General features: G+C 45.9%; 1 protein-coding gene across 3 annotated transcripts in view; it reads right to left on the reverse strand.

The window, feature by feature from the left end:
* Positions 1-927: 927 nt before the first annotated feature.
* LOC107263830 (endochitinase A) overlaps positions 928-12,206 on the reverse strand; it is a 36,491-nt gene continuing 25,212 nt past the window's right edge. For all 3 annotated transcript variants that reach the window (XM_015731462.2, XM_015731461.2, XM_025081150.1), the window contains exons 3-4: positions 4,767-4,919; positions 928-2,994 (exon numbers count right to left, since the gene is read on the reverse strand). In XM_015731462.2, coding sequence (XP_015586948.1) covers positions 2,020-2,994; positions 4,767-4,919 — 1,128 coding nt within the window. In that variant the 3' untranslated portion in view covers positions 928-2,019. The remainder of the gene's footprint in view (positions 2,995-4,766; positions 4,920-12,206) is intronic.

Consider the following 12,206-nt stretch of genomic DNA (forward strand, 5'->3'; position numbering starts at 1 on the left):
TGGTTAAGACGGGGAGGAGGCGGAGGATGGGTAAAGAAGAAGTAGGAGAGCGAGGAGGGGGGTTGGGTTTCAGGAGAACCGAGACGTTAGATGGTAGAGCGAGAGCTTTCTGGGTTGGAGGGGTGGAAATGCCGGAATGGGGCAGCCTTATTGGAACCCAGGGGGTTGGGCCTTGAGTTTTCCTAAGGGCTGAACACGAGAGAAGTGCCAGCCAGGGGGTAGCTTGATGGAACGAGGCCGCTACAACGTTGGCAACAGCCAGATGGCTAAAGGTTGCATTACCTATGGGCCACCGAAAGCCACTGGCATTCTCTTGCATTAATACACCGGCTGAACCGTGGCCAATCGACCTGGCCTCGCCACTCATGTACCCGGTGTACATTATATATCCACCTTATGTACTTTAGTCATATACGTGGTATCCTACTTCGACCGATTCCCGATCGTCATTGCCCTACTAATGTTCACTTACCTGTCATATCGACTCATATATTTTTAGTACTCCTGAGGTACAGAAAAGTTTTTTTTTTAATCTTTGCTTTCATTTGTCCGTCGACCTTTCTTTTGGGTGATATATATTTTTCGTATTCCTAGAGCTGGTGGTCACTTCCTGAGGAAAATTTTGGACTTCCGGTTAATATAGAGAAAAGTTCTCGAACTCCACCGTCACTTCGATTCCATGATTGAGCTGCTAGTTGCTATGGGATTTGGACAGCCATATTTCACGTAATATATGATCGATGTGTGAATTGGTGTAGTAGGGGAAAAACTATATTAGAATTTGAATTAATTTCGTTGATTTTGCATAGAGCGTTGGGATACATTTGATTGGAGTGATATAATTCATTCATAATATAGGTTGAGATATTAGGTATAAAGTTGAAAACATGTATAGCATTTGGATTTCATATATTTTCGAATCTGCTTGGTGTGCATTTTAAATATAATAACATTAATACAATAATAATTAATAATACTATCATTAATAATAACGTACATATGTATTTAACCTTAAGAGGTTTGCGCTATGTTACAAAGATTATTTACAAAATCAAATTTTCCTTTTTTTTTCGCGTATCCGTGTATTTCTCTGCTTCTTTAGGCTTTTTTGTATTCACGTCATACAGGGTACGTACGTGTAACGTGCTATGCTTTGTTACTTTTTTTTTCTCAATTTAACGGACTTTCATTTTCTTTCTTTCTCTCACTTTCTACTTTCGCGACATTTATCAAGTGTTTCAGCAAACATTTCATATAAGCACACCTTAAGGCCTATATGGATACTATTGTACTACTCCACGATTGTATTTTTTTTTCAACCATGATTTCACAGCTACTTTATTATACAAGAAGATACTTTATGTAATTATACACGAAGCTAGCTCTACACGGTCAGACACGAAAAGTATTATCATCTAACTGACTGAAGATGACAAATAATATATAACGTGATTTTCATCAGTGATCAATGAAATTGACATGAATCGTTGAAGAAATGACGAAATCCCATGTCACATGAAAATTTTCTTGACAGAACTATTCCATAGGACGAATGAAAACTATCTGATCGATTTTATCGAAAATCATACCGAAAACGGTGATGTCAATAAACTTCTACCTACGCTGATAAGAGTTGTAAATGCATAAAATATTCTTCGGAGATCGACTCCAAAAATCTGAATAATTCGGTACGTCATAGCGACAAGAATGTCAGTACAGACTAATAAGAAATTAATTTTTGAACTGCATCCTCGCCTGTGAAATTATCGGTAATAATTAATCAGTCGAACTACGAGGACCCTCTATCCACGATACACATATTCAAAGAAACCCATCCTTCCACCCCCCATCGAATCACTTAAATATACCATTACTTGTCACTTATAATTATTCAGTTAAATGCACGTAGTCCAAGTGACTATCGAACAGATGAATAACGAATGATCCGGATACAGCAGCCATCCTAAATCCGGCTGCAGTTCAATAAATTCGCAAAAGATGACCTACATAAGAACGAACTCAGGAATTGTTCGGGCTGAATCCTGTCGGTATCGAAATTTCGGACGAGATGACATTGCCAGGTAAAACACTGGGTCCGGATGGCAGTACCAAAGGTGTTGGTACGACCGACGGTCTTAGTCTCTCGGTGAGAGCCAGCATCACCTGGCAGTGCAGATGCTGAATAGTAGCCAAAAGGTTAAGGTTGGTATCAATGAGACCAGCAGCTGGTGAGAACCTCTCTCTCTCGATAATTTCAATTTCCGGCGTGATCACAACTGGTTGCGGTTGTTGCTGCGACTGCTGCTGCGTCTGTTGCTGCTGCTCGAGTTCAGATTTAAGCGAGGCCTTGTTCTTCTCAGCGAGGATTCGCTGCTGATGTTTCAGGTACAGGGTCGTTATGGGAAGACTGTAGTCTATGGGAGTGTTCTTGGGGTCTATACTAGGACTCCAGGGTCTGGGCAATGGAGTCGAAGGCTGCGGAGACGGTGTTCGTCCTTCGGGTAGCATCCTCCTCCTCTTGGATGACGCTGAGCTACGTGAGCTTGCTCTGTCGGATTCCGGCGTTCTCCTAGACTCGGTCAGGTTGTCGGTACTGGATGCGAAGGTGCTGCTGGGCTCTTTCTTCAGTATATTGCTGATACTCAGTGGATTGTATTTCTCCTCCTTCTCAATCTTTTCCGGCGCTGGCGCCGCAGCCACCGGGGTCGGCACCACAGACTTCTGATGCTTCGGATGCCTGTAGTTGAAGAGAGTCTTACTCTCTGGAGCATGACTTGCCTCACGTGGTTTCGGACTGTTCTGAACAGGCGACGCGGACAATGCGGTACCAGGCGTTGGACTCAGAGGGGTTGACGTGGATGACGCCGCCGCGCTTTGTGACTGATTCGAGAGGTTGGTAGGACTGGGCGTCCTGGGACGTCGCTGGCACTCGGTGCAACCCAACAGGAACCGCGTCACAGCTTCTCTGGGTAGAAACGCGTACGTCTCCGTAATCTGTAACAATAAGATAAATAAAACATTAGCTACCCCAATTTATTAGCATTCGTCAACCATAATAAATGATAGGCTCCTCTTAGACCCATAATATTGTGTCCTCGTCTAATCATCAAAGTGTATGGTGCTTAACTAACTTCCATCGGTTGGATCATTATCATTGGTACACGACGGCAACATGTTCCGCGTTTAATTCAAGGGGTTCCCGTTCAGGCTCCAAAGGAACTTTGATGTCTTTGAGAGAAGGTATTTTGTCAGAGGCATGTTCTCTGCCTCTTAATAGGAAACATTTCTCTGAGCGGAGGGCAGAAGGGTGGCATAACTTAATCAAGGATGAGAGCCCGGATCTGGGAGACGCAAAGGTTCCCCAGTTTTAGGTATAGGTATATGTATGCCGTCTCACAGACGGTACACGTATATGTAACGCACAAGTAATAGGGTGGTCTCTATATAAGGTGGGGATAATTCGATAAGATTTACTTAGGGGTTGACTACGAAGGTAGGTAAAACGAAGAACTCAATCGGATACGAGTCTAAGAAGATCTCAGTCGAGATGACGTATATGATTCAGAATTTCGTATTTTCGTTAATTTTACCTATTTCGGGATAAGAAGATTTTTCCTCTAAAGAAAAAGTATTCTCATCTATTTTTTTTTACAATCACCTTGTATACAAGGGATGATTTTTATTTTTGGAATTTATTTACACTGGAACGCGTATCCCTTCCTTATCAGTTGGTAAAGTACCAATAAAAAATATCGACAAGATTGCTTATAGCTACTATTGATACAGTATACGTCATCTCGCGCAGCATCTCTCGCCCTGGAGAGTGATCAGGTAAGAGTGTCCAATCTTAACACAGTCGCGCCGATACATTTAAATGCAGGTTCATAAAAATTAAAGAATCGTAAATCCAATCCCTGCCTTCTATTTTGAATCCAAATTGTGTCCCCATTCTTCCGCTTTTTCCACGTCTCTCTAGCTTTGTTAATGGCATCAAGAGAAACGCGTAAATTCTCATCCCGACGAATCGTACCGTGTAACGTCAACTTAACGTAAAACAGTTTCACCGTCGTCTATTCGAGTGTGTGTGAAAGCAGGCAATGCAACAAGTGTCCTGAGGTTTTGAATCACAAGCAGATCGCGGCGAGCGAAAGAGGGTGAGTGAGGTGGAGAGAGAAAGAGAGAGGGAGAGAGAGAGAGAGAGAGAGAGAGAGAGAGAGAGAGAGAGAGAGAGAGAGAGAGAAGAATGAGACGGAGCAAGAGAGTATAGGGGATGATAGAAGAGAGAGAATTGTGGGAGGGAGAGGGGATATAGATAGGAGGGGGAGGGGAAGAAAGGAAAGAGGGAGCGAAGGGGGGATGGAGAAAGCAGGAGAAGAGGGATGATAACGGAGAAAGCTTTATGCCGATAAAACAGAGAGGGTGAGATTGGTTGGAGAAGGTAGAGAGAAAGGGAGAACGAGAAAGAAGGAGAGAGAAAGAAGGAATGATAGGACGAAGATTAAAGTGGGTGAATAAGAAGGATATAGAAAGAGAGAATGTGCACCGGAACATGTGAGATGACGTGTGGTATAGAGTGTTCGATGCATGAATGCCTCCATGGGTTCTCCCTAGGGATAAGACTGGTTTCTGTGAATAAGTAAATATCGCGTGTCACCCGATATAGAGAGGAACTCTTTGAATTTCTTTGGGTTTTGTTAAAGTAGGTATATGAGACTATTTGTGAATATCGATATTTATATCTGTGAAATTTATTGGTTTTGACTTACCGTTCGATAAGTGCGTTTTTGGCCGGCGTGTTTTCCTGGACGACCCTCCAGATCGACGTGAACCGCATGTATGATGTCGAAGAAGTTCTCTACGATGGCCACTTTTTTGTATACCCTTCCTGGAGATACGGTACCCTCGGCGCCATTTAATGCCTGAAATTATATGACAAGGGTATGATTAATTTCGTGAAATTACTTTCGTTGAGTTACGTGTAATTATTAATTATGCTTGTTAACCGTATACAGCCTGACAAGTATAGTGTCAGCTTTAAAGCTGGATTAAACAATAGGAATTGTCACACTGGGAATTTAAAGAAACGATGGCTTACGAGATTCAGGTCGTATTCTTTAGGACATCCTACGGGGGGTGCAGCAACTCGAAATTTTGGGGATGACGTATGAATTTACCGACGTTGGGAATTATGGTATTTTAGCTACGATTTACTATCTTATCGACGTTCGCTCTTATATCAATACAGTACGTATCTACTGTCGGTACAGTAGATTCCTCAGAACGCGATATCACCGGAGTACAATAAACAGTCTTGGATGAACTTCACGTTTCGTTCACGTTGTGAAAAATCTAAGATAGTCAAAATACAGGTAGTCTAATTAGCAGGAATATATTGGTATTATGACACTTACGTCTTTCTGATCATATAGATGAATTAAGAACAAGAATTGTATAATATCGATCAAAACATCAGAAAACTTTAATTTTAGCGGTAGTAGTAAAAAAAAACTTGTTATGTCTCAAAAGTTCTGTTTCCTAAACATTCTTTTTAAGTGTGATTGTAACCTCACTTATCATTTCGTCAACTGTGCTAAGTCGTTACCTGATAAAATGATGGAAATTGTATAACGTCCAAGAATCATCATTTATTTTCATTTCGCAGAAATAGTAAGGAAATGCATTATCCTTCTCAAATGATAAGCACGCGTACACTAACGACAGCATAGCAGGATCAAAAGCGTCGGCCGTAAATCGGCCAGCAAAAATGACACTGCGGTCAGAAGACTCGCGAATAGCCGTGGTCAGATTGTTCCGTGTAACTTTACGACTTTAAGAAGTTCAGCGCGCATGCGCGACATTATTGTATTTCCCTAAACACCTGTTGAAGGGTGGAGTTGAACTCGTGGGGCTTACGGCTGGGTTAAGGGGTTGTGGTCAGGCAGGCTAACAACGCTGATATCTAGATGGCCACTATTTAAAGCCAGTGATACGCGTCAGAGCTGGCTACCGCCTGGGAAAATCGAAAACCCGACAAGAATCAAAAATACAAAAACTATCCCAAAGAAAAATCCCATTCGCCCGTATCCCTGACTCAGCGAATTAAAAAAAAAATCTTTGCGACACCGTAAACATTATAAAACCATAATTCCAAAAAAAAAGGAAATATGCCGCCAATTCCCCGGTAACCGCGTTAACCCAGTAAAAATAAATATTTAAAAGCTGTTCAAAGCCTGAACACATTAAACGAGTGAGTATCTCAAGAGATCATACATATACCGTAAAACCTTGAACTGGTTATCCTAGCGACTCAAAGCCAGATCTGTGCGAACGAACAAGGTGTCAACCAGAAGCAGTCTAAAGTCATCCTTTGACGTGAACGGCCCAAGAAATGATGAACCACCGATGTCAGGCACGTACGTAACGTACAATATGTACATAGAGGCAGGAGTGCGTGTTCACGGAGTGCTATATAGGATGTTTCACAGCTGAATGCTCGAGGCGTGTGTTCGGCATCCTGTCGCCTACCGGCCGGCTGTTGGTCGGTTGGCAGCAGCAGCAGCAGCAGCAGCAGCTAGTACGCCATCCAGGCAGTCAGGCAGGCAAGCGACCAGGGTCAACTCACGCAACGTAACGCTACGCGTATCATGGTTTAATGAGCGTGTGGCGAATAGAGGAGGTTGCGAGGCAAATCCAATACGTAAGCACGCGCATACACGGGGTGTAGGAATACAGAGACGATACGGGATACGAGGTCGCCTCGAGCCTAACCCATGTGTAACCTCGATGCTGCCGACGGGGGTCCCGAATAGAGGATCCGACATGGTGGGGATACTCGAGTAGAAGGGAACGACGAGTCGGTATAGGCTCGTGTATAGCGTACGCGTGGCGGATTCCGAGGCAGAGGAGGTAGCCAAGTGTGTGAGACCATGCGTAACCGCAGAGTATACCAGGTGTCCCGAATCGAGGTTTCCTTTTTTTTTTAGATCTGATATATAGAGGCACACGACCTTTACATAGTGACTTTTAAATGTGGAAGTAAGCGTCGCGACGCCTCTGAAAATCCGGTTGCTTGACCAGGCGGCTCTTTGATGTCTAATTCGGTTACCCGTAGCTCATTAATCCTTGATGTATGGTATACATAGGTGGGCGTTGACAAAGACGGAATATGATGTCTGCGAAGGAATGTAATCTGAAGATTGCAAGTATATTGAATATACGTGTTATCGGGTATCGGTAGGTTTCTTGCGGTTTTTATACAGTGCGATGAGATTGTGGAGTTTTAAAGAGTGCCATACAGGACGGTAGACTCTATAGAAGTTCCATACGAATGGCTTTCATTTATCTCTATAGGGCGATCGGTGAATCGAATCGTGGCCTATCGCTCACTTCAGATAAAAGCAGGATAGTTCTCAAAGGGAATATTAAACGTCGAAGGCTAGGTAGGGTGTAGAACGCGTGCTGATGATGCCAGGACCCCAGTGCCTATTACTATACGTAGAGTATAGTGTGCAGCAGGGGTGGTCGAGGGTGTCCTCGTTCGATATAATAAAATCAATGCCCTCTACCTTTTCTCCCTGAACCCTCCCCCCCCCCTGAAACCACCTTCTCACCCTACACCCTTTTAAATACCAACCGCGTTCTCATCGACCCTCGACAAAATTGCAATTCCGCGAAGCGACGCCAGGAATAAAAGGGTTCTTTGCGCAGGGTCCTCATAACGCAAGTCGTGAATCCTTTGTAAATTCTACCCAGGCACGCAGGAGTTGGATAATAATCAAAATTAGCTAGCTGCATCAGGGAAAGAAAAAAAAAAAAAAAAAAAAAAAAAAAAAAAAAAAAAAAAAAAAAAAAAAAAAAAAAAAAAAAAAAAAAAAAGACGAAGCTGCCTTCTAATTAGGATATACATATCGAATTTGTCATCCACTTGGATTTAGACCCTCTTATGTGTGTCACCTATGTATCAGCAGAGCTTAGACAACCTCAAAGGTCAATTCTAAAGTTCAAAGAGGAAATCGAGTATATTTATATGAGAAACCTCGACGAAGGATTATTCGTGGACAAATGGGACACAGCCTCCGACTTGAGGTCCGTGTGCTCATCTCCTTGTCTGTTTACTCCGCCCGTCAAGCCTTCTGTCTTGATGCTTCGCACACACAGAAGATAACCCTCTTGGAAATTGTACCACCAGGAGCAGCAGAAGGGTACCTTTTAAGAGAGTGGTCCAGAGGCCAGTTACTGACAGTCAGTTATATTGGGTATATGCCACGTGAAGTTGACCCTTTACATAGGGTAGTTAGATGGAGGATCTATGTACACTGGGTAGGTGCCTGTGACCAGACGGTAAAGACAGTTTCAGGATTTCTCGATAAAGTTGAGACATTTACTGTCTCCAATAGTTTTGGACCAAGTTGACCAGTCAGCCACTTGCCACTGACTTCTAAGCGAATAGGAATGATCCTTGGCAACGAGAAGGTACCTTGCAGAAGAAGACGTGGTTTCTAGACTTGACGAAGCGAAACGAGAGTAGGATGGCACGTAGATATACGTATATGTATATACGTATATACTGGATGAGGTAGGACCGGATAGGAGAGAACGGAAGAGAATCCCGCTCGTGGTACAACGTGGAGAAAGGTAGGGCACACTGGGAAACCAGGGAGCATCAGCGGCGACGGCTGTTTGCAAAGTTGGAATTTGGAATGGAAATGTGTCGGTCTGCCATTACCCTTACAGGGTGGCGCTGGAGGGTTGACGCGAGGGTGTGTAGCTGGTAGGTTGGCCCCAGACTACATCCACGTATATATATGTACATAGGCGAAGAGTGGTGGGTGTACGAAATTGGCGGTGCAGGAAATCCCAGGTATAGCGGGTGTTTTAAAACCCTGCGGATTGTGGGTTTGCATTTTAAACGAAGGTCCGGAGAGAGAGAGAGGGAGAGAGAGAGAGAGAGAGAGAGAGAGAGAGAGAGAGAAAAAAAAGCAGAGCCACAGAGCGGCGCAGACTACTGTGAATCGAATTTGAAAAAAAATTCACTGGAGAGTTACGGGGCACAGTGTACCTATTGGAACGTGTGAATCTACTCAGGGTGAGTGAGAGGGCTCGTGCCTACCGGGTGGCCGGGATTAACGCGTCCTGATTGTTAGAGAAGACACGATTCCCCATCTTCCTCTGCCTAGAAGATTCCGAAGCTTCACGACCATAAACTCCTTAGGACCGTTTCTGAGGTTGCTTTGGAAGTGGCCCGTAGCCGACACTCGGTGAGTCGGCATCTGTGCCTCAAACAAACGAGCAGATGGGCCAGCTGGGTTTGGGCCCTCTCGCTCTTGCCATGAAAAACAAGAGACGCCGAAGTGTTAATACAAACAGTATCAACCGTATCGTACCATTTTTCAAGTTTTGGTTGTCAGGATGCGAACTGCCGATAGAGCAGGAGGCGACTCTATCGACAGCAGAGGACACGATTGGCACTGGCAGCCTAGATTTGTTTTTCAGAGTGCTTTCTTCTGGACAGCGAGAAGAGAGAGGCGTGTGATTGGGTTAGCTTTGGTTTGTTGGAACGGAACGAAGCCAGTCCGGGGCCACCCAGTAGCCATTTAGATAAACGAGGGGCCCCTGTTGAGTGCTGCGGGATGCCAGACAGGGCGAAATAGATAGATAGGTCTGAAGGAAGGGGAGACTTTGGTAGACAGTACACTCCTGACTTGGATAAGGAGACTCCCAGTCAGACGTGCATATATATATATATATATATACCCCAGTACATAATGTATCGCCTAGCACATACAGATACAAAAGTGAGAATAAAGAGGCAAAGGGGAAGGTAGCGTATAATACTGTGTACCAGAGTGTTTGGTCCTTGGATGACAGAACAAAGAAGCTCAAAGGCGTGCCGGATGATCCGTGACCGATGGATTTATTTAAAGAACGAGTTCGGTGCTCGGGACATCTCGATATTTATTAATTACCCTTTGGAAAGGAGTGTGAAAGTGATGCGAGGCTCGTTCGAAGGAAGTAGCAGACGAGTAAGACGGACTGGAGGAAGAAGGTTCGCGGCTGTTAGGATTCCAAGAATTGTTTTGAATTCCAAGACTTTATTACCGCCTTCCAGTAATGGAGAGCGAGCCAGAGTTCTCGCTATTTACATCCGAAGCTGCACACGCGCGATACCTACGGTACACGCGTATACCGATAAGTACCGGCCTCTTCTCTCGTCCTCTGCAGCCCCAGGATGTCGTTGACCCTAGTCTAATAATTATCAAGGTGTACAGAGAACTTTCATCGCTCAAGGATGGGGACTACAGACGCGACGATAAGTGGTGCTCACCGGTCCTCAACCGGCATACGAATGTAGGACTACTCTCGCCGACAAAGTGCACTCCTCTCACCGGTGCTTCTCTGTGTTCCCCGAAGACAGACTGTGAGGGGACGGCATCGCCTCGAGCCAGGTTTCCACCACTCAGAAACGTAATCGATCGATACGAGACTTGCCGAGAGTGGCTTCATCGGCTTCCTTCCTAGGATCCGATGGGAACTCACCGAGAAGCGGAAGTGACGGAGAACCAAAGCTCTCGACATTCTCCGAGTACCCAGGCCAGTGTACGTATAGAGGACTGTCCTTGAGTCTGGGAAGACTCGAGGAATCTGAAGATACCGAGGATTAGATTCCCAGAAGAAGAGAGCTGCCTGTGCATTTTACTTGTCACGTATGGGGGTCGGTATTGGGACTCGAACGGGGTGCACCGTTTCGTGCACTATACGTTATATGCATATGTATAATAAGCGGGCGGTATATGGTTGACAGGGTACGGGACCCAGGGCTCCCCCGATACAGCGGCGAACACGAAGGCCTGACAGCGGGCCTAAACTGAATAAATTATTACAAGCTCGTCTCGCCGCCTCCTACTTTTGATCGTGGTGCGCCCTAACCTCGATTTTTCCAGGACCTCTCTCAGCTCCTCATCCTCCGAGGGAACCGATCCTCCACGCCCGAGGAGCCACCAGTCGCCAGGCCGCCCGCCGAGCACAAAGATTCATATCTGACTCGGCCGCGAAGTCTTGGGCTCTGCTCGAACGGGACCCTAAGCCCCAAGCGGGACAGGATCGGGCCAATAGTATCCCGTCCTTGGACAATACTTCGGCATGCGGCTCACTCACGTAGGCGGCAGTAAGCACGAGAGGGACTGCGTTCGTTTGCTGGAGTGGGACGGAGTAGCTACTCCGAGTGGGAGTGGGACTGGGTGCTTCCGCGCAGAGTGGGACAAGGAGTGGGAGTGGTGGGGGAAGAGTAGGAGTCTCACAGCCATCCAACCGGCTAGCCCAGCCGCGGAGGGAGAGAATCTCCGGAGATTCCACGCATGGAGAGTCGAGGAATGGGCCAGACCAGACCGCCAGCCTTGTTGGCTGCACGGAAGGCAGCTGCCAGCCGGCTTACCGCCGCCGCGTATTATACCAGATGAGAGCGAGTGGGACGGAGAGAAGTAGAGACCACTGTACGGACGTGCAAGAGGAAGAGAGAGAGAGAGAGAGAGAGAGAGGCCACATAAGCGAGAGAGGACACGGCCGGATTGTCCCGTAAAGATCCGTACGCTAAAAAGCCCGCGGGAGACGCGGAGTTTAGGCCACCAAGGACTTGGGAGGATAAGCTCCTAGGAGCTTGCTCTCCCACACCCTCGACGACGATATCGCACTACTTCCTTTCCATCGTCGAGAATCACCCCCTGAGGTTTCGCAAGGTCTCAGAAACGAACCCCAGAAACCTCTTCGTGACATCGTCCTGAAGCGTTCTCTATCCTATATCTCTACCCCTATAACTTTCATATACCTATACATACCCCAGGTACTATCTACCTAACCCGCACATATATGTATACAGGTAGCATATGCGTATATCTCTACTCAGCATGTATCCAGGACCACAAGCAACCATCGAACCAATCTCTTCGGATGATTTCTATATCACAGTATTCTTCGGCAGCAGCCTCTAACCTGACATATCCAGCGCAGCACACAAACGATTCTCCACCGTGGAAGCTATTCCACGCCGGGTCACGCCGAATCGACAAACATTCACAGAGCCCAGCGCCGTTTTTTTACCCTCCCTGGTACGCCGACTTCGTCCCTCTTGCGGGCCCCGTCCAGCTCGCTAAAAAGGCTTCCATTGTGAAACGGCTCGCATTTCCACCCTGGCGCGATGACACTGGAAGCCG

The sequence above is a fragment of the Cephus cinctus genome, unplaced genomic scaffold, assembly GCF_000341935.2.
Source record: "Cephus cinctus unplaced genomic scaffold, Ccin1 Ccin1_scaffold0160, whole genome shotgun sequence".
Taxonomy (NCBI): domain Eukaryota; kingdom Metazoa; phylum Arthropoda; class Insecta; order Hymenoptera; family Cephidae; genus Cephus; species Cephus cinctus.